The sequence below is a fragment of the Crocuta crocuta genome, unplaced genomic scaffold, assembly GCF_008692635.1.
Source record: "Crocuta crocuta isolate KB4526 unplaced genomic scaffold, BGI_CrCroc_1.0 scaffold345, whole genome shotgun sequence".
Classification (NCBI taxonomy): domain Eukaryota; kingdom Metazoa; phylum Chordata; class Mammalia; order Carnivora; family Hyaenidae; genus Crocuta; species Crocuta crocuta.
Window position 1 is genome coordinate 3,903,857 of NW_027527574.1, and position 27,737 is coordinate 3,931,593.

Below are 27,737 nucleotides of genomic sequence, written 5' to 3' on the forward strand. Positions count from 1 at the left end.
ATTATTTCCCAGAGCAGGGCTCTTTTCAAACTGAGGATAATTCACCTAACAGATCACAGAATCAATCTACTGGAGCATCATCAGCGTTTTTTAGCAAAAAGGAAAACCTAAGAATGTATCCGTATATACCAAAATTTAGTAAGAGTAAAAACTATTTCCTGAAACCTGTTTCAGGTGTGTGGGAGGAGAGCGGTGCATGCATATGAATGTGTATACATACATACACACTCAGGCGCCTCCCATGACACATGTATAGTGGTCACTATAAATTTCTTTCTGAGAGCCACAGTCGTAAAAGTATAAAACTGGCAACTACAGTTGCCTTTGAACATCTTGAGTTATTCACAGCAGTATAAATGAATGAACCAAAACTTTATGTAACAATAAAAAATAATCTTGTAAACAAAAGTTTGAGGAAAAGTAAGTAATAGAATCATCCACAGGGTATGAGGTCATTTTTATAACATACAAAAATAGGGAAAATCAGATCACATATTATTTAGGAATTTATTTTTCAACTTTTTAAAGAAGGAAATGACAAACACAAAATTCAAAACAGAGATTAGATTCGCGGTGGGTGTTGGAAAGGGAGAACCACATCGCATGTTCTTAAGTTGGGTAGTCACAATTCTATAATAACACTTCACAGCATACACACTACACAAATTATTGTAGATATAAGTAATTCTTCTTTTTAAAAGTTGGATTCATATCAAACATGAAGTGACTCAGGGTCTGAACTAGTGTGTTGGCACTGAGAATGAAAACAAAGAGATGAATAGGAAGAATGACAGAGCTATAACAAAGGAAAATAGTTACTGAGCATTTAATTCTATTTTCTGTGATTTCTTTCATTAATTTCTTATATATCCACATTTACCATCTCTAGGTTAGACACTGATGGTGAAAAAAAGTTTAGAAACTTGCCTGAGTTGACACAACTACAAATTACTATAAACCAGAATTCAAACCCAGAACTATCCTGTGTCCACAGCTCATGTTCTCTCCATAACACACACAAATGGACTGGTAACTGAACATAAATGCTTAGTGAAAAATGTTCAAAGGTTCAAAGATACCAGAGGTATTTCCTAATTACCTAATCCTGTAGATAGGAAATTCAAAGGCTATTATCCCTAAATATTTTAGGACTTCAGCAGTTCTCAAGCTGTTTTATCTCAAGATGCTTGGCACTCTTAAAAAGTACTGAGATTCTCCAAAACCTTTTATTTATATGAGGTATACCTATTACTACTTATCATATTAAAAATTAAGACCAAGAAACTTTACAAATATACATTCCAAAATAACAATAAATCCATTATATGTTAATGTAAATAACATAGTGAGAAGATAAGAAGAAAGAAGAAAGAAGAGGAGGAGGAGGAGGAAGAGGAAGAGGAAGAAGACAACGATGACTCCTAGGATTTCACATTTTCACAAATCCCTTTAAATTCTAACTTAATAGAAGACAGTTGCACTCTAATATCTGCTTTTATTTTCAATTTGTTGTATTGTATACTGTTTTCATTAAAGTGTATGAAAAAAATCCACTTTCAAAAGACATAGCTGGGAAAGGAGGACCTCACACATTTTCTGAAAAGGTCTCATGGGTTCCCAATGTCTTCAGGTTATACTTTAAGAATTACTGATCTAGGGGCACCTGGGTGGCTCAGTTGGTTAAGTGTCTGATTCTTGGTTTCGGGTCACGTCATGATCTCATGGTTCATGAGTTTGAGCCCCACATGGGGCTCCCCACTGACAGCATAGAGCCTGCCTGGGATTCTCGCTCTTCTTCTTTCTCTGCCTCTCTTCTATTCTGTCTCTCAAAATAAATAAACTCTAAAAAATTTTTAATTTAAAAATTTTTAAAAAAGAACTACTGATCTAAAGTTTATATTCCTCTAGCCATTCTTCCTAAGGACTTGAACAAACAGAAGTGTGTACAAAAGCACAGAATTAACATACTATTTTGAAAATTTGAAAAATCTAAATTATATTGACATTCCCCTAACCTAGAATTCCCCTAGATCTGAAATCCAATCCAAATGTATATAAGATCCAAACTCAATCCTGTTTTTCTCATGACCTTTTGTAAAGAATACAATAGTAGAAGAAAATTAGTCCAGGTTGCAGCAGCCTACTATAATAGAAACCAAAAGATCTGGGCATCAGCACAAACTAAATTAAGTTAGACAACAGACAGCAAATAATTCCTGTAAAGTACCAAATAGTAAATATTTTAGGCTTGGGAGCCATACAGTCTCTGTTGCAAATACTAAATACCTGTAGCATGAAAGCAGACACAGAAAATATAAAAATAAATGGAAGTGGCTGCGTTTCAATAAAACTTTATTTATAAAAACAAATCAAGCTATGTGTGCCCTCAAGCCATATTTGGCAGAACCCTGTTTTAGATTAAATTAGTCAGCTCAAAAATGTAGTAACTAAAAGAGTTTTTATAAAATCAAGTCTTTTTCTTATTTAGCACTGCATTATTCTAAAACACAAATTAGTAAAGTGGTATCTTCTAATCTACCTTTGTAAATCCTTAAGATAATAACACACTCCTCTCACTGAGTAAGGAGAAAACAGAATACATAATTCTTAGGTACTTTCAAATAACTAAAAGTTATTCAAGCACCTAAAAAAGTATATTAAGGAATTGGCAATATATTCCAAAAGAGTGGCAAAATATTCCAGAATCATAAATTATGACACTAAATAAAACATTTAAAGATATGTCAAATTTATCATTTCTGTTCTTTTTTTTCTGGTCAATTTATAATAACATAATTATATGATTATATTATATTCCTTCTAAGTATAGAAAGAGTTATTAGACAAGATACAAAATGTATAAATCATAAAAAAAACTAAATTTTACTGCATTAATATTTGAAATGTAAAATTTCCTCAGAGTACACAATCAAAAAACTCTAAAAAAAACAAATTGGCAAAAGATATTAATAAATAATAGAGCAATTGAAAGATTAAGAATATGTTTTTAAAGTTCCCACAAAACAATAAGTAAATGTGAATTAAAATTATGGAGATACAGCTTTTAAAACTGATCAAATTTGGGGCGCCTGGGTGGCTCAGTCAGTAAAGCGTCCAACTTCGGCTCAGGTCACGATCTCACGGTTCGTGGGTTCGAGCCCTGCATCGGACTCTGTGCAGTCAGCTAGCTCAGAGCCTGGAGCCTGTTTCAGATTCTGTATCTCCCTCTTTCTCTGACCCTCCCCTGCTCACGCTGTCTCTCTCTCTCTCAGGAATAAGTAAAACATTAAAATAATTTTTAAAAAAATAAATAATATAAAATAAAATAAAATTGATCAAATTTGCAAATTTTTAAAACTCCAGCCATACCAAGTGCTGAGGAGATGTGAATCAATGAGCACTTATGCATCACTGGAGAACATGTAAAGTGATATACCACTTTGGGAAAAAACTTACATTATCTTCTAATGTTCAACATCTAAATCTAACAAGTAAGCAATTCCACTTCTAGGAATATATACAGAGAAACTTACAAATACATACAAAATGTATCAAAAATGTTCATCAACTGGTAAATGGATAAAGCCATACCATGGAATACAACACAACTGAGAATATGAACCCAACTACACAGGTCAATATGGATAAATCTCAAACAATGACAAGTAAAAACATCAAACTACATAAATATGCATTTAATGTGATAATATTTATTTATATTAAGTATAAACATGAAATATAAATTCTTTATTGTTCAGATTTATGTGTATTAAAATACACATAAGAAACAGAAATAATGAAAACACTCAAATTAAGTTAGCGGGGAGGAGAAAGGGGATAGCAATGTTAGACAAAGAAAACTGGGATGGAGAACCCAATGTCATCAATCCTGGTAGGTACATTATTCCTTATACCTTTTTGCAGGTCTAGAATATTTCATTAAAAATTTTAAACAAAAGCTATACATAAATAACTTACACTGGCTTAAATTAATAAAAAAAAAAAAAAAAAAAAAAGACTAGCAGATCCTTCCAAATCAATTTTTTAACTGATTGTAATGTGACCAAAGGGCAAATATTAGCCCAAGCTTTTCTATTTAATTCAACCACCTTACATTACTAAAATACCTCTCATCTTTGAATATACTACGCCACCTTGTGTTCAAAAGCTTCAAACTACCTTAAAATTTAGAGAACTGTACTGTGAAAATGCCTACTGAAAGTATAAGTTCCTTTATACTATGCCATAAGGTTTCACTTTATTAAGCACACATAAAAATAACATTTGAAAACCCCATTTTGATTCTGAAGAAATTGAAAAATTTTTCCTCTTAGTGATTCCCTTTTTTAGTTCCTTTCACTGTGCTTTCAGAGAATGTCTTTTTTCCTTGCTTTTAAGTGCATAAAAATTTTAAATTAATAAAATCAAAAGTACAGACATTTATAACACTAAAATACATTTTCACAAGAAAAACTTACCTTTGAATGTGTTATTGATAAGGTGTCTACCCACACACGCCAGCCACCCCACTCATATTTGACTGCATGGTAAAGCAGGATTCTGAATATGGCATAAACCATTTCTGTTATCTTTTGCTCATCAGAATTCTTAGGATTGAAATAGCAAAGAGAAAGCATCCATTCTTGCCATACAGAACACTGTAGCAAGCTCCTGAAAATTGTTAATAGGATATTGAATTATAAAACAAACAAACAAAAAAACCTCATCTCTAAGAATTCTAAAAAGTGAAAGTTCAAAACAAAATAAACCAAAACAAAGCACTACTATCCATTAAAACTTAATTAAAGAAGTGGTACTGAAAATTCACTTTAAATACAAGGCAGATTACTTATATACTCTTAATGAAAAAAGCATATGGAAAATTCATTTCACAGTATTTTTTAAAGCATTTTTTCTTTGAAAAAATTCAAACCTAGACTAGGGCAGTGCAATAAATGCTTTCTGATCCCTCTTACCTTCTGTTTTCTCTACTGTTATTAAAAAGTTTAATCATGTCAGAAAGAAAGGCTCTGCGAACTTCCATGCTTTCAGGACACTGGGGAGAATTTCGTAGTAGGGTTGCAATTACTTTTAGTATCTCTGTAAGACAATTCATAAATTAGTAAAAACCAAAACATAACAAAAAAATTCATAATGGAAGTTCACAAATATATTTCTCTAACTTCCCTAACATAGATGTATACTAAATACATGTTTCCGTGTTATAGGAAAAAAAAAAAAAAATCCACCTGCAGAAAAAAAAAATGACAATACATTTATTAGGAAACCTCCATAAAGAAGGGATTTTTTATTTCATCATTAGAATGTATAAAAGTCAAACTTTAAAACGTTATATTAAATCAAACTAATTTTAAAGGTTATATTAAGTCAAATTGATTCCTATTATCAATGAATTAAATAACAGGAAAACTACTAACAACTCTCCATAATTTCTGCCAGTTAGTAAAGGTGATCTTAAAAATAAAAAGGTATAATCAGAATCTCAGAAAAAGATAAGTTCTCAGCTTTTTCACAAAACAGACGTTTTATGCACAAAGCTTTTCTTTATCATCACGAATTTGAAAAGCTACTACGATTTTCTTTCGTGATTTTAAAAGTAAAAGTAGATTAAAAAACAAAGAAAATTAAACCTATTCAACACCCCAAATACAAATGAGACTGCTAGTGTAATCGTTTTAAATAATGCTGTCTAAATTTCTAGTACTTTGTTTTAAGGAAAAAAAAATTCTTTAAAATATGTACTTAAATCCAGAACTGTAAAGAAACAAAAACAGCTATAACTCTGAATTTAAAATTAAACATTATATTAAGTTTTACCCAATTAAAATTTAGAATTTCTAAACTAGCCTTTTGCCCAGGTGTTTGGTGAGTGAAAAACAGCAAGTAGTAAGATACTTTATCATGTGATGAAAGACATCTGGGAAGTAATTTCTGAATTCTTCTAATGACAAATTGAAAACGTTTTTCTGCCTGGACAAAGATTACAATGATAATAATCATAATAATGATAATGATGATGATAGTAATAGATACTAATTTTGAGAATATACTATCATGAAGTACTGTTTTAAGAAAAGCCATATACAATGATAGCTGAATACTGTTATTATCCCCATTTTAGAGATAAGAAAACTAAGGCACACAGAAATTAAGCGATTTACCCAATCACACAACTTTTAAGACACATAGAAAAGATAAAATGCTGGGCAGGCTATACTTTTAAACACCACAGTATAGTGTGTGTCTTTTCTGAGATAGTGTATTATACAAATCGTATATTCTAAATTTCTTACTTCAACAAGCCATCTCATAATAACATAAAATATAATTTATATTTACATACATATATTCAAGCATATAAAGATTTTCTCCTTTTCTTACTCTCCAAAATAATGACATCAAGTCTCCCTGAAGGCTGAAGAAAATTAAACTTCCAAGACATGTTTTTAAAACCAGTACTGAAACAGAGTACCACAAACACAACTCACCACACAAAAGGTAATTAAATTTCAAAACTCTACAAATCAGTTATTTTAATGTCAATAATCTTAAACAGCAGTGTGAAAAATGTACCCTTTGTACAAGTGCTTAAGAATTCTAAATATCAAAAGAAAAGAATGTTAAACAAGACTAAGTTCATAAATGATTAAAAAAAAAAACCAGATATTTTCCAATTTCAACCTTGGTATTTTTAACTTGACATTAATTTAAGATGAAAGCTACCTCCATGGTTCATGTAATTTGGCCTGACATCACTAAATGGTGCAATCAAAACTTTACGGAAAATCTGAACATACATTAAATCAATATCTTACATACACAATTCTTCAATACCTCTAAATAAACATTTCCACAAAACCCAAGGTCAATTTGAAGTAATATTCAATATTAACCAAAAATAAAAGTGCATTATATCATTCTCTATAATGAAATATTCCTTGAACACTATGTTTTCAACAATATCAACTTCAGGTTTTCCACAGTGACTTTCTTTTTATTAAAAAACGTACTATTTTCTTTTTTCTCCTTGAGAGAGAGAGAGAGAGCGAGCACAAGCAGGAAAGGGGCAGAGACAGAAGGAGACACAGAACGAAGCAGGCTCCAGGCTCTGAGCTATCAGCACAAAGCCTGACGCAGGGCTCAAACCCATAAACCGTTAAGATCATGACCTGAGCTGAAGTCAGATGATCAATCGACTAAGCCACCCAGGCGCCCCAAAAAGTACTTATTAGAAGTACAAAAGCGGGGAGAAGTGGGTGAAAGTACTCAAAGAATACAAACTTCCAGTCATAAGCTAAGTAAGTTCTAGAGATCTAATGTACAACATGGGGACTACAGTTAACAATACAGTATTGTACAATGTGAAGTTACCAAGACAGTAGATCTTAAAAGTTCTCACCACATATACCAACAAATAATCTGATAGATGTGTTAACTAACCTTACTGTGGTAATCATTTCACAATATATACATCAAATCATTATCTTAAGTTGTACACCTTAAACTTATACAATATTGTATGTCAATTAAATCTCCATAAAACTGGAAAAACAAAACTAGAAATATATATATGTAAAATACATACGAGGATTCTGTATCTTTACTGAAGAATCAGGATCTGGATGCTGTTTATGTATCACTTGAGTACAAATATGTTCTATAAGGATCTACAGAAGGAACACAACAGATTAGCATAATCATTGTATTACCATTAATACTAATGAAATTAAGTATAGCATTAATCAATATTAGGTATACAGTCCAATGCTGTCATGCTAAATATCTTTTGCATTTTATAAAATAAATGATTTCAACACTGTAACTCTATTTTTACTTAATTACAAAGCAAGACATCACACAGTCAATACAATGGAGGAAATACTTAACAGAGACATCCACACTATTTAATAATTAACAGATTAATAGATTTAAGATGCAGCTATATCTCTTTTATATAACTAATCTCAAAACAGTATATCAAATCTAAATTACCTTATTTCATCTACACATTAGCAACTAAATTATACAGGCAATCTCAAAATATGAAATTAGTAAGATTAAATTCTAAGTATATCCTTACCTCAAACAAAACATTATATGTGGTCATTGTGATTAAATTTGTTTGAAGCATGAGTCTTTCTGCTAGCAATGAAAATAATCCATGTCCAAGCATGACTTCAGCTTTTCTTCTGTGATTTCATAAAAAGAAATAATCAAATACAAAGTGTTATTATCTGCTATTTTAGTATGCAAGTTGGATGGAGACACAAAAATGTTTTTTACAAATTCCAGCTAAGTAACTCTCCAAATTTTCTTCAATCTAGATAAGGCCACAAAATCTTTAAGGACAGAAATACAAACTACAATGTGAGCACAGCTAAAGTTTAAAAAATACATACACAAGAGTGGCTATGTCACACCACAGCAAAAATTGTCAGAGCAATTGTTTATTAAATGGTTTCTACTCTCCATCAGCACTGAGCTAAACTCCGCTATGGATGAAATCTAAAGTCTAGTAAGTTGTTAAGAAGAAAAACAATGTGAAGAAAAAGGTAGAAAAAAATGTAAGAAAATTAAGAAAATGAATACTGAGATGATAAATATACCAAAATTAAACTTCCAAGCAAAAATTAAGCTGAAGTACGATAAACTTTAATTCTAACCTGAAGTTCATCTATTTTTTTCTGCAAATGGCTGGATAGTAAATATTTTTGGCTTTGTGGAACATATGGGCTTTGTAGCAACAACTCAATACTGCTGTTGCAATCTGAACACAGCTGTATATAATAAGCAAATAAGTGATTATAGCTGTGTTCCAACAAAACTTTATTTACAGGCAGCCAACTAGAATCCACAGAAACACCACAGTTTTCCAACAAAGTTTAATTTTTATAATAAACCAACATGATATAAGGAACAATAGGTAGGATATGAATATCTACACTCAGCTAAGAAAAAATACAAAAGTTTCAGTTGTCAGTTATCCATATAACAAAACATACTATGACAATTATCTAGGTTAAAATATCAGCTTTATAAGGGAAATGATCAACCCCCATGAAATGAAGTCTCCATGGTTTCTAAAATTCCACTTATACAAATGTACTCTTATAATGAATGAAGAACAAATGGAAAATTTTCGTTTTATATAAAACTAACTACATTGGGGTGCTTGAGTGGTTCAGTCCAACTCTTGATATTGGCTTAGATCATGATCTTGCAGGTGTGGGATCGAGCCCTGCATCAGGCTCCATGCTCGGCTTGGAGCCTGCTTTGGATTCTCTCTCCCTCTCTTTCTGCCCGTCCCCACTTGCACATACAAAATAAATAGACATTTTTTGAAATGTATATATTCCTGCTTTCATTTTGTTTTTAATATACAGAAATGCGATTAAATTTACATAGATTTTATAAATAAAAATAAAGAAGAACTAGAAATATCATAGAACACAAATACTATTCCAAAGATTTATAAAATAAAAAGAAATATACCATAACACCACACCCCTTTTTAGATTTCATGCACACTCTACTCACTTTGGTGCCAGGTGTTTTAAAAAATATCCCATTGCCTTCAGAGCTTGTACTCTGATTCCTTCACTTGTCGATGCCATAAGTTTATAGATAACACTGAAGGAATTAAAATTAAAAACAAATTACTAAATACATTATTCAAAAATAGATATAAAATACATACATTTATTTTATATATTCATGATTACAAATCTAATTTCAAGATATGGGTGAATTTAATACACATTCCTCACATTTAAAAACTTGCTTTTCAACTATACACTGTCTTCAAGAAACCCACTTTATATATAAAGACACATATAGACTAAAAATAAATGGAGAAAAATAAACCATGCTAACACTAATCAAAAGAAAGCAAGAATAATTAACATTAAATTCAGAGAAAGCAGACTTTAAAGAAAGTTAAATTATCAGAGATAAGAAGGGCACTGCTTGGTGATAAAGGGGGTCAATACTCCATTAAGACATAATAGTCTCTAACATGTATGTACCTAACCATAGAGTATAAAACAATGTGGCATAAAAATTGATAGTACTGCAAGAAGAAATAATAGATGAATACACTATTATAATTGGACATGTTAACATCCCTCTCAGAAACAGATCCAACAGGCAGAAAATCAGTAAGGACATAATTGAACTCAATACCATCAACTGACTGGGTTTAATTGACTTCTATCGACTATTTCATCCAGTAACAGCAGAATACACATTTTTCTTAAGCTAACATGGAACATTTACCTAGTAGACCACATTCAGGGCTATAAAACATACCTAAACAAATGTAAAGATTAGAAATGATATATTGCTTTTTCTCAGACCACTAGGAGATTAAACTAGAAATCAGTAACAGAAAGACAGCTGCAAAATTCCAAAATACTTGGTTATTAAACAAAACACTAAGAAATCATATATAGGTCAAAGAAGAAATCTCAAGAAAATCTAAAAATATGTTAGACTAAATGAAAATGTAAACAGGCTTATAAAAATTTGTGAAATCCAGCAAAAGAGGTGTTACAAGGAAATGTATAGCACTGATTATTAGAAAAGAAAAAAAACTTAAATCACTAATCAAGCTTCCACCCTAGAAAATTAAAAAAAGAAGAGAATATTCTATCCAAAGTAAGCAGAGGAAAATAAGTATTAGAGTGGCAAACAATAAAATTGAAAATAGTTAATCAATAGAGAAAATCAATGTAACCAAAAGCTGGTTTGGGAAAGACCCATTAAGGAGATACACTTCTAGCCAGGCTAACTAATAAAGAAAATAGAGAACACAAACTTACTACTTTCACAAATGAAAGAAGGAACATCACTACAGATCCCACAGACATAAAAAGGATAATAAAGGAATACTATGAACAATTCTATGCCCTCAAATTCTATAACCTAGATTAAAGAGATGAGTTCATTAAAAGAGATACTCTGCCAAAATACACACAAGAATAACTGATGGTCTATGATTTCACTAATATTTAGAATTTAAGAAAAACAGATGAACACATGGAGGGGGAGGGGGTGAGCCAAGAGAGGCAAACAAACCAAGAGAGACTCTTAATGACAGAGAACAAACTATGGGTTGACAGAGGGAGGCAGGTAGGAGATGGATGTGATGGGGACTAAAGGGTACTTGTGATGAGCACTGGGTATTATATTTAAGTAATGAATCAATGAATTCTACTCCTGAAACCAGTAGAATTTTCAGGAGTATAGTAATTAAAATATAACTTTTTAAAAAGGGGGAAAAAGAATAACTGATGATCTAAACAGGCTTATAATGACTAAAGATAGTGAATCAATAAATAATAACCTCCCAAAACAGAAAGTGCCAGACCCAGACTGGTTTACTGGTAAATTCTACCAAAAATTTAAGGAAGAAATTATACCCATTCTCTACAATTCCCTTCAAAGGACAGAAGCAGAAGGAATACCTCCTAAACCATCCTATGAGCCAGCATTACCCAATACCAAAATTAAAAAAAAAAAAGACATTACAAGAAAACTATAGACCAATAACTCTTATTAACAAAAATGCGGGCGCCTGGGTGTCTCAACGAGTTAAGCATCAGACTCAGGTCATGATCTCATCATTCATGAGTTCGAGCAAGCCCCGCATCAGGCTCTGCACTGCCAGCACAGAGCCTGCTTGGGATTCTCTTTCTCTCCTGGCCTCACTTGCATGCTCTAAGTAAATAAACATTTAAAAAAAAAAGAAAAAAAGATGAAATAATTCTCAAGAAAATATTATCAAATAAAATGCAAAAAATTATAAAAAGAGTTATATATCATGACTAACTGAAATTTATCCCAGGGACGAAAGGACCGGTTCAACATTTGCAAATCAAATGATATAATCTATCATCAAATCAATTAATCTACAGATAAGAAAAATACTAGTATAAGTAGATGCAGAAAAAAGAATTTGACATAATCCAACACCCATTCATGTTAAAAACTCTAAATAAACTAAGAATAGAGGGGAATGTTTCTCAACTTCATAAGGACTATCCACAAAAACCCTATAGCTAATGTACTTAATAGGAAGAAAATACAAGTCTTCCAAATAAGGTCAGGTACAAGACAATATGTCCCCTCTCACCACTCCTTTTAAGCATTATACAGGAAGTTCCTGCTAATGCAGTGAGGCGAGAAAAGGAAAGTCTACAGACTGTGAACTGTGAAGGAACACATAGAGCTGTCTTTGTTCAAAGATGACATAATAACCATGGATGAGGAACATCTAGAACTGATCCAAAAAAAACTCCTGTAACTAATAAGCAATTATACAAGGTTACAGAATACTGAGTGAATATACAATAGTCAAACACCTTCCTATATTCCAATAATGAACATGTGGAAACACAATATCATTTATAGTAGCACCCCCAAAAAATGAAGTACTTAGGTATTCATCTAACAAAACATATACAAGATCTATATGAGGAAAACTATAAAACTGATGCATAAAACCAAAAAAAGAGGTAAGTAAGTAAATAGAGAGAAAATCTATACTCATATATAGAAAGACTTAATATTCTCAAGATCTCAGTTCTTCCCAACTTGATTTATAGACTCAATACAATTTTAACCAAAACCCCAACAAGATATCTGGATATCAAGAAACTATTTAAAGATTATATGGACAGGCAAAAGCCAGGACAGCCAACACAATTACTAATAGAGAAAAACAAAGTTGGAAAAACCAATGCTACACTATTTCAAGATTTATTATAAAGCCATGGCGCCTGGGTGGCTCAGTAGGTTAAGTGTCTGACTTCAACTCAGGTCATGATCTCACAGTTCATGAGTTCAAGCCCTATATCAGACTCTCTTGCTGTCAGCACAGAGTCTGCTTTGGATCCTCTGTCTCCCTCTTTCTCTACTCCTCCCCTGCTTGTTCTCTCTCTCCCTCTCTCAAAAATAAGTAAACATTAAAAAAAAAAAAAGATTTATTATAAAAATATAGTAATCAAGACAGTATGGTACTGCCAAAAGAGAGGGCAAAGGTATTACAATGGACTCTATCTTTAAAAAAAAAAAATTTTTTTTTTAATGTTTATTTTTGAGAGAAAGACAGAGTGCGAGCTGGGGAAGGGCAGAGAGAGGAGGACACAATGAATCCGAAGCAGGCTCCAGGCTCTGAGCTATTCCCACAGAGTTTGAGCAGGACTCAAACTCATGAACTGTGAGATCATGGCCTGCGCTGAAGTCAGCCACTTAACCAACTGAGCCACCCGGGTGCCCCTCAAAGATACTCTTTCAACACATGATGCTGGAATGAGAGTATATCCCCATTCAAATAAATGAATCTAGACACAGACCTTACAATCTTCATAAAAATTAACTCAAAATGGACCTAAATGTAAAATGCAAAACTATAAAACTCCTAGGAAACAACATAAGACAAAACCTAAATGACTTTGGGTATGGTGATACAAGATACAAAACCAAAGATACACAATCCACAAAGAAGTAACTGATAGCCTAACTCCATTAAAATTAAAAACTTCTGCTCTTCAAAAGACAGTATCAAGAGAATTAGAAGATAGACTGGGAGAAAATATTTGTGAAACACATATCTGATAAAGGACTGATATCCACAAGATACAAAGAACTCTTAAAACTCAACAATAAAAAAAACAAACAACCCTATTTAAAACTGGACCAAAGAACTTAACAGACTCTCACCAAAGAAGATGTAGAGATGGAAAATGAGCCTATGAAAAGATGCTCCACCTTATAGGTCATCAGAAAAATACAAATTAAAACAAAACACTTCTACATATCTATGAGAATGTACAAAACCCAGAACACCACCACCACCAAATACTGGTGAGTATGTAGAGCCATAAGAACTTTCATTCAATGCTGGTGGGGATACAAAATGGTACAGCCACTTTGGAAGAGAGTTTTTAGCAATTTCTTACAACATTAAACATATTCTTACCATAGGATCCATCAATCATACTCCTTGGTATTTACCCAAAGGAGATGAAAACATGTCCACACAAAAACCAGCACGTCCATGTTTATAGAACCTGTATTCATGATTGGCAAAACTTACAAGCAACCAAGATGTCCTTCAGTACATGAATGGATGAATAAACTATGGACATCTCAAAAATGGATTTTATTCAGCACTAAAAAGAAATGAGCTACCAAGCTATGAAAAGACACAGAGGAATCTTTTTTTTTTTTTAAGATTCACTTTTTTTTATTTTTCTTTACTTATTTTATTTTATTTTTGAAAGAGAAATCGCAGCACAAAAGTGAGGGAGCAGGAGAGACGGAGAGAATCCCACAAGGTGCAGAGAGAGAGAGAGAAAGAGAGAGCGCGCGGAGCCCAGAGGGGCTCAAACTCACAAACCACGAGATCATGACCTGAGCCAAAGTTGGATGCTTAGCCAAATGAGCCAACCAGGTGTACCAACATGAAGGAATCTTAAATGCATTACTAAGTGAAAGAAGCCAATTTGAAAAGGCTGTATGATTCCAAACATATGACATTCTGGAAAAGGCAAAACCATGAAGACAGTAAAAAGATCAGTGGGAGCCATGGCTTGGGGATAGGTGGGGAAGGAATGAACAGGCAAAACACAGATGATTTTTAGAGCAATGAAAACAATCTGTATAATAACCTAATGACAGATAAATGCCATTTTACAGTTGTCCAAATCCACAGAATGTACAACACTAAGAGTGAAGCATACTGTAAACTATGAACTTTAGATGATTATAATGTGTAAATGTAGGTTCATCAACTGTACCACTCTGTTGGGTATGTTAATAAGGGTGAGTGTACACGTGTGAGGACAGGAAAGTATATAGGAAACCTCTATTATCTCTCTCTAAATTGTATAACTCTTCCAAATAAGGCCTTTGAAATAAACTTGGCTTATCTCTACTAGTTATTGTTCCTTTTAATGAAGACCAGAAAATGAGAACAAGTTAGAACACTTAGAAAATATGGTGATTTATACTACACCCATAAATGTACTTATGCAAATTGTATGGCATAAAGCTGATCCTGAGTCACTATTTTGTCCTCTATTACATGCTTTAACAAACCCTTTGGAATTTACCACATTTATTTTAAGATCAATACAAAGAAAGCACTGTTTAATGGTAACACATATTTAAAAATGTAAATAATTCTCAAAATTTATATAATAATCTAAGTTTTGTTAATATTTTATTTTTTTCTGAGAGAGAGAGAGCAGAGGAGGGTCAGAGAGAGAGAATAATCTAAGTTTTTAAATAATCTCCTAGGGCATTCAGCCATAGACTACTGATTTGAGTATAAACAAAGTATAGAAAAATTTGGGTGTCATACACAATTTGAGTATAAGCAAAAATTCAATTAATTCATTATACCATTTCCTTCCTCATAAACATTTAGAAAAAAATCAGAAAGTTTTAAGATTATTTTAATTTTTTTTAATGTTTTATTTATTTCTGAAAGAGAGAGAGAGACAGCATGAGCAGGGAAGGGTCAGAGAGAAGGGGAGATACAGAATCTGAAACAGGCTCCAGCCTCTGAGCTAGCTGTCAGCACGGAGCCCGACATGGGGCTCGAACCCACGAACCATGAGATCATGACCTGAGCAGAAGTCGGACGCTTAACCAACTGAGCCACCCAGGCTCCCTTTTAAGATTATTTTAAAATACTAAGATTTCAAGTATCCTGCTAGATAAAAATTTTAATAGTTAATAACTAAATCTGAAAAAACAGAATTATGAACAGAAAGTAAAGGCCTTGATCTTTTAGTGGATTAAAAAAAAGGAAATATGCGAAAAGAACTGTGTTTCTATTAACATATTAATTAAAAGCATCTAGGTGCATAATACACTGTAATCTCATAAAAGGAGATATGTGAAACTGGTTATTTTTAATTAAAATTGTATTTAAAAAACTAACATTCAATTACTGGTACAATGCTATTATGTTTATAAATTTTTTTGTTCTATGATCTAAATTAAGTAAAATAAAAATTAAATTGTTTGTAAAAGACATATTAACATATGCTCAATAGTAGTTTAAAAACCACAACACTCTAAGATATTTTAACACAGAATTAATCTATGAATGCTATAGCTTAGCTTAAATAATCTTTGGTTAAAATCACAATGATTTCACCAAAAGATGAACTCTAGATGAAACTGTGTAATTACTTTCAAATAATGTTTTATTAGTATTAATTAGTATTAATTACATAAGACCAAAATTAATGGAATTAGATCCATATACCTACTATTTATCCTATAGTAATTTTCTAAGTGTTGAATATTTTTCACTAAAGATGAATCCAATTAGTTTATCTATCTACTAAACATAACTAAACTTTGAAAAACCAAAGTGAGTATATTTTGCTCTTTGATCAAAGTTTAGTCCCTATTTAACACAAAAACATTTTTCACATTAGAGCAGGAAAACCCTGTACCACTTCAATGACAGTTACATTTCCTTCTAATTAGTAAAAAATTTATAAATATGTATACGTTTTTCTATTGGAAATAGAATAAAAGGTAGAAAAAATGATGATAAAATTAATCTATAAGAAGCACTATTAAAATTGGGGAATGTTTTCATATCATCATATAATAAAATACATACAGGCATTTTATATATGTATATATATATATACACACACACACACACACACATTTTTTTTTCCGAATTCAAATGTAATATGGCATGCACACTATAGCATTTTCAATGAAGAAAATATTCAGGTAACAGAAACACCAAAAAGGGTAATTTGAAAAGTAACAGATTATTTCAATCTGTTCACTGACATAAAAATATAAGATAAAACCTCATGAGACTCCAAAATTTAAAAATATAATGCTTAAAATTTAAACAGGGCCTATGAATGACTGACACTGCATCAGAAGACATAGGAAGAATAAGTGCCCCAAGATATTGGAAATAATATCTAAATGATGTGATGGTGAAAAAGAATTTATATTTAACAAGTAAATGGAAAATGTATGTCATTTAATCTAAATTAAATTGCCACTTATAATTCAGAAAGGCTACTGACTTCTATGGCATTCCTGTATTATCTTGCATCAGGAAAGACTATCCTCCCTCCAATTTTCTCCATTTTTTTCAATTTGAGTCTATGTTACACTCCATTTGACTTTCAGTTAGTATGAAAGCTTCACTAAATATACCTGCACTCTTTGCATGCTGGCCTTTAAAAATTATGGTAATAACTCTAGGCAGCAACATGACCATAAACAGATAATGAAATTATGTATCAATGCTCCATTTGAATTCTGTCTCTTTAAATCATGAAAGAAATTAAGTTAAAAAAGAAAGAACTCAAAAAAGAAGGAAAACAGAAAGATGGAAAAAACAACAGGTAGGCAGGCAGACGGACAGAAAGAGAAAGAAAATCCATAATTTAGACAATCTCATACTGAATTTTTGGACCCAAAAATTATTCCCACAAAACTCCAATTAAAGGAACTCTACTCATCATTCCCAAATTAATTCCATTCTATAGAACTAATATAAATATTCAATACATTTCTTTACCCAGTGTTTTTGAAAAGTAGTTAAACCATATATATTTAGATAGGACTAATTATTCACATTTCCATATATTAGTCCAAATTACATATTTTTCAGTTGTTCACAGTAAGGAAAAGACTGAGAAAGTACCAAGATTTAAAGCATACTATTAAAAAAAAAAAAAAAAAAATGACTTCCACTCTGCCAATACGGAAGTCAGCATGTCCCTCCACAAATAAAAGACAGAAATAAAGTTAAACAACTCTTACATGCAACCATTCAACCAACAAAACAACAAATTAAGAGGCATTTATTCCTGAGAAATTATTACATACTGAGGTAAGAAAATCAAGAGTTACCAAGAAAACTAGATTAATAATAGATAAACAATTAGGAAATTTCAATGAACTATAAAAAAGCATCCATGGGAGCTCCTGGGTGACTCAGTCAGTTAAGCGTCCACTTAGGTCAGGATCTCATGGTTTTCCAGGTTTGCGAGTTCGATTCCCAAATAGAGCTCTGTGCTGACAGCTCACAACCTGGAGCCTGGTACAGGCTCTGTGCTAACAGCTCAGAGCCTGGAGCCTGCTTCAGATTCTGTCTCCCTCGATCTCTGCCCCTGCCCGTTCTCATGTTCGTGTTTCTCTCTCTCTCTCTCTCTCTCACTCACTCACTAAGTAAACATTAAAAAATAAAATTTTTAAAAAAGGGAACTTATCAAATCTCATCAAAGAAGAAACCTGTAAAAAATAAAAAAGGATAGCCCTATATTTATTTAGCAAATTGGATCTATAGCAAAAAAACATCTCTATGAAGAAAATTTCACACCAAAAACCTTCACTGGTAAATTTTACCTAAATTTAAAGAATAACAATTATTCTGTACAAACTCTTCAAGAATGCTGGAGTAGGAAATACTGTCCAAATCATTCTATGAGGCCAGCATTTACTCTGACACTTAAATCAACAGACTCTGAGTGAAGCAGATTATCCTCCATAAATTGAGTGGGCTTCATACAACCAGCTGAAACCCTTAATAGAAAAGAAGACCGGTGGGGGGGAGGGGGGGGCCCTGAGTGGCTCAGTCGTTTAAGTGTCCAACTTCGGCTCAGGTCATGATCTCACAGTTCATGGATTCGAGCCCCGTGTCGAGCTCTGTACTAACAACTTAGAGCCTGGAGCCTGCTTCAGATTCTGTGTCCCTCTCTCTCTGCCCTCCCCCAGACATGCTCAGTTTCTCTGTCTCAATAATAACTAAACATAAAAAAGTTTAAGAAGCAAAACAAAGAAAAGACTAGGGCACCTGGGTGACTCAGTTAAGCTGCCAACTCTTGATTTTGGCTCAGGTCATGATATCATGGTTCATGGGATCAAGCCCTGATCCGGCTCTGTGCTGACAGAATGGAGCCTCCATGGGATTCTCTCTCTCCCTTCCCCTCTCTCTCAAAATAAATAAGAATTTTAAAAAGAAGAAGAAGAAAAAAAAAACTTATCTCCCTAGAAAAAAGAGGGAATTTTGTCAGCAGACTGCCTTTAGACTTGAACTGCAACATCAGCTCTTACATCTCCAGCCTGCCTCCCAACCATATAAATTATGGTACTTGGGCCTCAATAATCACATGGGCCAATTCCTTAAAATCAACCACCAATCAATCAATCTCTCTGTCTCTCTCAACTGGTTCTTTTTCTCTAGGTAACTCTGAAAATGCACTCCCTTGAGGATAACATATAAAGTCATCTTCTAATAGTAAATGAGTGTTTAAAAGGACTAAAAAAGCATCTGAAATATAGAACTGTTGTGGGAAACTTACTGTAACTACATCATTAGTTACTGTAGCTTATCATCTGGCAAAGTTGTTCTTAAAACTTCTGTGGCCCAAAAACTTTTTATTAAAAGAATGATTTAAAACAAACGTATTCTGGTTTTGTTGTTGAAAACTGTTATGGACTGAATGTATACCTCCCAATTCACATGTAAAAGCCCTAACACCCAGTATGGCTATATTTGAAGATGGGGCTGATAAGGAAGTAATTCAGATTAAATGAGGTCATATGGTTGGGTCCTTGATACAACAGAATTAATATACTTGTAAAGAGAGACAAGAGAGCTTTCTTTCTCTATCCAGAGAGCTTTCGCTCTTTCTCTCCCTTCCCTCATACACATATAAACAGGTCATGTGAACACACAATGGGAAGCTGGCTATCTACAATGTGAGAAGAGAGCCCTACCAGACACTAAACCTGCTAATACCTTGATCTTACATTTCTTGTCCCCAAAACTGTAACAAAATGAATTTGTTGCTTAAGGAATCCAGTCTATAATATTCTGTTTTGGAACCCCAACTATATTAATACAATGATGATTTGGGATTGGGGAAACAGACAGTGATGTTTAAAAGGGAGGAAAGAGATCTTTTCTTGAACTGCAAACGAGTACTACTGTTCTAGGATTTAAGATAACACTGCTAAAGAATTCAATCTCATGGGGCACCTGGGTGGCTCAGTCAGTTAAACGTCCAACTGCAGCTCGGGTCATGATCTCACAGTTCGTGGGTTCGAGCCCCGCATCGGGCTCTGTGCTGACAGCTAGCAGAGCCTGGAGCCTGCTTCAGATTCTATGTCTCCCTCTCTCTCTGACCCTCCCCTGCTCACGCTGTCTCACTCTCTCTCTCAGAAATAAATAACACATTAAAAAAAATTTTTAATAAAAAATTTAAAAAATTAAGAATTCAACCTAACAATACCTGTATTAACAGCACTAGCCATATACTCACATGATTTATGTGATTAGTCTTGACAGATTAAATAACACAGCCTCTATGAAATTAAAGATTTCTTAAAATAATATAACACATAAAATAAATGAGTCTTATATCCTAACTCATTTATAATATATGATCTAGCAGTACTTCCCATACATAAGAATCTTTTATCATTTCCAAACTAAATGCTTATATTAAATATAATTAAATCCCTGATATACAACTCCTACCGTAATCCATTCCTTTGGTCAAATGCAGGAATCATAGAATTAGGATGTTCTGACATTAATGCAACAAGTAGTTGTAGGACATCCATTAGATTGTCATCCTAAAATCAATGTAAAATTTTTTTAAACAAGGAAAAAAACTTTTGAACACTGTATACTTCCAAAACAAAAGAAATTCCCACTTAAAATAATAAGTATACATATGAGCAATATATACTCATTTTTAACAAACTGGTTCATTACATATACGTATTCATCTGTTTAACTCAAAATACACAACACTAAATTTCACATAGTTTTTTAATCAAAGAAACTCCTCTATACAGTACCAAAATTTCCTAAAAACATAGTCTGTCCATATACTAACATCTTACTAACAAGGCTTTTTTTAGAGAAAGGTATATACATCAAGAAACTGGGGGAAGAGAAAACTAGGTTGTTTTCTTTTTTTATAGCAAAACATATTAGAGTCTTTAATAAGGTAACAGATGTTGTCAAGGCAATGTTGGGAACAACATATGTATCTATCATTTCCTAATTTATTTCACCTGGACCACTTTATTCACTGACCCTCTCAAGAAACTAGTTCCAACAGTAAGCTTCGAGGAAATAACTGAATAGTTTTCATATATTATTTATTGACAGTATTGGTCAATAAATGTTTATTTATTGACAGATGGCCATAAATGTTTACTGAAGCAAAATAGTACTGTATGATCTGATAATATTGACAAAATAGAACAGAAGCATATGTAAGTTCTGAACTACAAAAAAAAAAAAAAAAAATTCCAAGAAATCCTATATATCCTTGGTTAAATATTCTAGTACATATGCTTATCATTAGAACCAACTTGGGCAATAATGACTCAAAGAGGAAAAGGGAAACAGCTATCAAGAGCTAGTTATCTCTTGCCCTGTCTATAAGTTTTTGTTCACTGCTCTGGAACTTTTGTAATGGCATCTATTTGATTATTTAATTTTCAGTAAGCTAAGCTGATAGTCTAGAGCTAGGGCACTGAGGCTTAGGAAAGTGTTATCTGAAGGACCTGAAACATTCTTTAATTTCCGAAGTAAGAGAAAAGATAAGGTCACCATTACTTCCAATTTCTCTCTTAGGAACTATGTCAGTCCCTTAGGGAGTCAGGATTAATTAAAAAAACACAATCACAGTTCACTGGATCAAGCCCCATGTCAAGTTCTGCACTGACAGTACAGATTCTCTCCCCACTTTTCTCTGTGCCCCTCCCTCCACTTGCATGCAAACATTCTCTAAATAAACAAATAAATAAATGTTTAAGATAACAAAATCATATACAATAACATTACTAGAAAATTCAGTTGAAAAATCTTCAACTATTACATTGAGTAAGGAAAATCAATAAATAAAATGCCCTAATCAAGAGAAAAAAGAAAGCATAATCATTAATGTTTGAGTCTAATATGATCCAATCAAGCGACTCAATTAAGAAAGATAGGTCAAAACAATACCTGTCATTTACTAATGATTTACAAACACATTATTTCATTCTATAACAGATATTTATTAAAGCACAAGACATGAATTATAAGATAGAAATGTAAATTATCATTTAAAATACTGTGCTTTATATCAAATTCCATCAATTCTAAGTTTTACTTAATTAAAAAATACTTAATCCAATTATTTAATTAGATTACTTTAGCATGTTTTACATTTTCCCAGGGCAAAAAACTAAAGGAAAAAACCGCAAATATTTCGACCTCCTTTTCAAAAACCTAATTGTAAATCCCATTAAAATAAGTTGCCTGACTTAACACTATTTGAACAAACAAAATTAGTTGGAAGATTGTGTTAGGAATTTTAAAATTTAATCATTTTTAGTCATTTTCATATTCTATTTTTACATATGTTAACACTGGTTTCCTAGAGATACAATGAAGGTGTTCTTTGGTATACTTTCTTATTAATTCAATAAGATCTAATTTCAAAAACTTTTAAAGCTTTTCATGATTATTCTCAAAGCAATCTGTGGTAATAAAGGTATTTAAATGAAAACTGCTAAGATTTAGTTCCTAAATACATTTACTACCCCAATGATAGTCATATCATTAATGAAAGATGACTTTAACTTTTTGCTTTAAAAAGAACGACAATACAACTTCAAAATATAAAATCGCAAATTATAAAATTCAAACGTTACCTCATGCATAGTGAGTAGATAATTAAGAATGGCCTGTAATTCATCTTCCTTTACTCCAGAATCCTTTAAAAAAATAATATAAGTAAATTAAACTTACATATAAAGAACTTTTTAAAATAGGGAAATACTATATCTGACACTTTTCAACCTGCTGAGTTGCAATAAAGAGATAGAATCTAAATTTAAAATATATATTAAGGGAGGGGTGCCTGGCTCATTCAGTCAGAAGAGTGTGTGACTCTTGATCTCGGAGTCATGAATTTGAGCCCCACATAGGGTGCAGAAATTAAATAAATAAAACTTTTTAAAAAAATTATTAAAAAGATATGCAGTAATCAAGACTGGGTATAAGTCAAAAGAAATGACATCAGTTTACTGTTTTCAGAACCATATGATAGGCTATCCAACAAAGCTACAGAAGCCTGAAGGCGCCCCTGAAGACAACTTTTCTATTTCTTATTTCTATTAAATTAGGAAAGTAAACAGCTTCTAAACTTACTAGCTAAAACATCAGGTATGAAAAACTGAGTAGTATTTTCCCTGATGTTTAAAACACTGTACTTTTAAGTATAAACTCAGTATTTAAATTTTCAACCTATTCTATCAATTAATTAACAATAAAACAAAGCTGCAATGAGAAAGAGAATTACAGGAGGTGCCTGGGTGGCTCAGTAGTTAAGCATCTGACTTTGGCTCAGGTCATGATCTTATGGTTCACGGGTTCAAGCCCCAAGCTAGGCTCTGTGCTAAGCAGAGCCTGAAGCCTGCTTCAAATTCTGGGTCTCCCTCTCTCTCTTACCCCTCCCCACTTGCTCTCACTCTCTCTCTCAACAATAAATAACCATTAAAAAAATTTTTTTAATAAAAAAAAAGAATTAGGAAACATAAACACTAGAAAAAAATTTTTAAAAACAAAATTCAAGGGATAAATTTTTCTTAAATGGGAATAAAGTATCTGAATCTAAAAGATAGATTAGAAGTTTGGTCCATGTAAACTAATATCAAATTCTAAAAAATAAGAAAAAGACAAAGAAAAATAGGGAATAAAACATTGACCAAAAATGCATTTATATATTACTATCTTATAAAACCAAAACACCTTCCTTAAAAATAATAAATTTTACTTTACTTACAACAGAATTAAATGGGACAAAGGCAATCATTTCTAAAGGCTGATATATTTTCCTGGTACATTTATAAAGGGAAATTTTTTTCTCAAAATCTGGATGTCAGGTACAAGAGGCCCACTAGAAACCTCCTTCAAGAGTTTTGTTGAGGGGCGCCTGGGTGGCTTAGTCGGTTAAGCGTCCGACTTTCGCTTAGGTCATGATCGGTTCGTGGGTTCGAGCCCTGCGTCAGGCTCTGTGCTGACTGCCAGCTCAGAGCCTGGAGCCTGTTTCAGTCTGTGACTCCCTCTCTCTCTGACCCTCCCCTGCTCACGCCGTCTCTCTCTCTCTCTCTCCTAGAAATAAATAAAACATTAAAAAAAAAAAAAAACAACTTAAAAAAAAAGAGTTTTGTTGAATACTGTATCACTATTGCCAAGAATAATACCTAGTACTTAATAGAAACTCAGGAAATACTTGCTGAATAAAAAAATGAATCCACTTGCACTCCTACAGAAATTCATAATATATATTACAATTATCTCCAATTCAGCAATAATATATGTCTGTAAGTAAACAAAAGTGAAAAACATAGAAAAAATTATCTTTCAAAGTATTTGTAACCCTAGGAATTCAACAAAGAGCAATAAACCCAAGACTGTATCTTACATGAAATTAAAAGTTAAAATACAGAATATGACAAAGTATAAGTAAATATAAACTCACCTTCATCACTAACTGCTTAATGAACATCAACAAGAATGCTCGTAGAGAAAATATTTCTTTTTGATTCGGTCGTGGTCCATCTTTAAAAAAAATATATTTACATACACACTTAGTGTTTCAAAGACCTCAAAGCAAAGAATAAGACTGTCTTTTCTAATAGTTTTTTTCCATTTATGTATGAGAAACACAAAGATGAGTCACCTAAGGAGACTTCTGCCTCAAAATTATCATTTAGAATTGAAAGAAAGATAGAGTTTCCCAGACAAGCAAAAGCTAGAGAAGTTAATTACCACCAAACGTGCTTTACAAGAAATATTAAAGGGACTTCTTTTGGCACAAAAAAAAAGGCCATAACTTGAAATAAGAAAACATCAGAAAGAAAAAAATCTCACTGGTAAGGCAAGGCAAGCATATAGTAAAGGTAGGGATCACTCGCTTGGAAAGCTAGTATAAAGACTCAAAGACAAAACTAGTAAAATCAACTATATCTAAAATAATTAGTTAAGGAATATGATAAATAAAAAGTTTAAAATATGGTATCAAAAATACAAAACATTGGGAGATGAAAGGAGCAAAAATATAGTACTTTTAGAACGGATTTGAACTTAAGGAATGAAAACTTAAAATGGACTTCTATATACTTAGGTTGTTAGATATGAAGCTCATGGTAACCACAAACAAAAATCTCTGAAACACAAAAAGTGAAAAGAAAGGAATCCAAAGATAACACTAAACAAAATCATCAAATCACAAGGAAAAAGAGCAAGGAAAGAAGAAAGGAACAGAGAAGAAGTACAAAAAAAAAAAAAAGGACATTTAATATCAGTAATAACTCTCAATGTAAATGAGTAAAAAAAATAAATAAGACCCTCTATATGCTGCCAACAAAAGACTCACTGCCAATTTTAAAGATACACATAGACTAAAAGTGAAGTGATGGGAAAAGACACACCATGCAAACAGATATGAAAAGAAAGCAGGGCTGCCAAGACTTATATCACACAGTATAGACTTTTTAAAAAGCTACAACAAAAGATAAAGCATATTACAAAATGATAAAGGGATTAATCCAACAAGAAGGCATAATACTTGTAAATGCTTTTGTGCCCAACATTAGAGTGCCTAAATATATAAAGAAAACATCACCAAACAAAAAGGGAGAACCTGACAGTAATACAATAATAATAAGGGATTTTAACACTCCCCTTGTATCAATAGATAGATCATCCAGGCAGAATATGAATAAGAAAACACTGGCCTTAAATGACCCATAAGACCTATACACTACACAGATATGTACAGAACATTCCATCCAAAAAACAGAAGATACATCTTCTCAGGCATATGAAACATTCTCTAGAATATTAGCACAACAGACCACAAAACAAGTCTCTTTAAATAAATTTAAGAAGACTGAAATTGTAGGAGCACCTGGGTGGCTCAGTTGGTTAAGCCTCTGACTTCAGCTCAGGTCGTGACCTAGCAGTTTGCGGGTTTGAGGCCCCCATCAGGCTCTGTGCTGAGAGCTCAAACCCTGAAGCCTGCTTCAGATTCTGTGTCTCCCTCTCTCTCCTGACCCCTCCCCCAGGCACGCTCTCTCTCTCTTCCTCTTCCTCTCCCTCTCTCTCTCTCTCTCCCTCTCTCTAAAATGAATAAACATAAAAAATAATAATAAAGTAAAAAAAGACAATCATATCAAGCATGTTTCCAGCCAAATGATACGAACTAGAAATCAATTACAAGAACAAAACAAGAAAAAAAAACACAAACATGAAGAGAGTAAATTAAAAAACATGTTACTAAAAAAACCAATGGGAGGGGCCCCTGTGTGGCTCAGTTCCAGCGGCTGACTTTGGCTCAGGTCATGATCCCATGGTTTATGAGTTAGAGCCCTGCATCAGGCTCTGTGCTAACAGCGCATAGCCTGGAGCCTGCTTAAGATCCTCTCTCTCTCTCTCTCTCTCTCTCTCTCTCTCTCTCTCTCTCTGTGTGTCCCTTCCTCACTTCACCTCTGTGTCTCAAAAAAAAAAAAAAAGTTAAAAATAAATAAAAATTTAAAAAACTAATGGGACAATAAAGAGATCAAAAAGGATATTCAAAAGTACCTGAGACAAATGAAAATGAAAATATAATGTTCCAATATCTATGAAATGCAGCAAAAGCAGATCCAAAAGGGAAGTTTACATCGAAACAGGCTCACCTCAAGAAACAAGAAAAATCTCTAAGAAGACATACAGAGGGCCAACAGGCACATGAAAAGATGCCCAACATCACTAACCATCTGGGAAATGCAAATCAAAACCATAATGAGACATCACCTCACACCTGCCAGAATGGCTAAAATCAAAAAGACAAGAAGTAGTAAGTATTAGGGGGCGCCTGGATGGCTCAGTCAGCTAAGGGTCTGACTTCGGCTCAGGTCATGATCTCACAGTTCATGGGTTCAAGCCCCGTGTCGGGCTCTATGCTGACAGCTCAGAGCCTGGAGCCTGTTTCAGATTCTGTATCTCCCTCTCTGACCCTCCCCTACTCACGGTCTCTCTCTCTCAGAAATAAATAAAACATTAACAAAAAAAAAAAGAAGTAGTATTAGTGAGAACGTGGAGGAAAGAAACCTTAAACTGTTGGAAATGTAAACTGGTGTAGCCACTACAGAAAACAGTATGGAGATTCCTCAAAAATTAAAAATTAAAATTGCCATACAATCCAACATTCCACTTCTAGCTGTTTATCCAACAATAACAAAACATGAATTTAAAAACACACATGCATCCCTATGTTAATCAGACATTATTTACCATAGTAAAGATATAGAAGTAACCTAAATGTTTATAGACAGATACATGGATAAAGATGCGGCAGGTACACACACACACACACACACACCCCGGAATATTACTTAGCCGTAAAAATGAAAACATGTCACTGAGATAACTTATAGGGATAGGCCTAAAGAGTATTATGCTAAGTGAAGTCAGAGAGAAAAAGGCAAATACTGATGATTTCACTTATGCGTAAAATCTGAAAAACAAAACAAATGAACAAAGTTAAACAGAAACAGACTCATAAACAGAAAACAAAAACAAACTGACAGTTGCCAGAGGATTCAGAAGATGGGGAGATGGACAAAATAGGTGACTATCAGGAGGTACAATTTTCCAA

At 32.8% G+C, this 27,737-nt stretch overlaps 1 protein-coding gene across 5 annotated transcripts in view; it reads right to left on the reverse strand.

Moving 5' to 3' along the window:
- Positions 1-27,737, reverse strand: part of LRBA (LPS responsive beige-like anchor protein) — a 720,310-nt gene that overhangs the window by 581,711 nt on the left and 110,862 nt on the right. For all 5 annotated transcript variants that reach the window (XM_077770789.1, XM_077770783.1, XM_077770775.1 and 2 more), the window contains exons 15-22: positions 24,576-24,655; positions 22,744-22,806; positions 20,567-20,664; positions 9,559-9,651; positions 8,102-8,210; positions 7,607-7,688; positions 4,977-5,100; positions 4,479-4,671 (exon numbers count right to left, since the gene is read on the reverse strand). In XM_077770789.1, the coding sequence (XP_077626915.1) occupies positions 4,479-4,671; positions 4,977-5,100; positions 7,607-7,688; positions 8,102-8,210; positions 9,559-9,651; positions 20,567-20,664; positions 22,744-22,806; positions 24,576-24,655 (842 nt within the window). The remainder of the gene's footprint in view (positions 1-4,478; positions 4,672-4,976; positions 5,101-7,606; positions 7,689-8,101; positions 8,211-9,558; positions 9,652-20,566; positions 20,665-22,743; positions 22,807-24,575; positions 24,656-27,737) is intronic.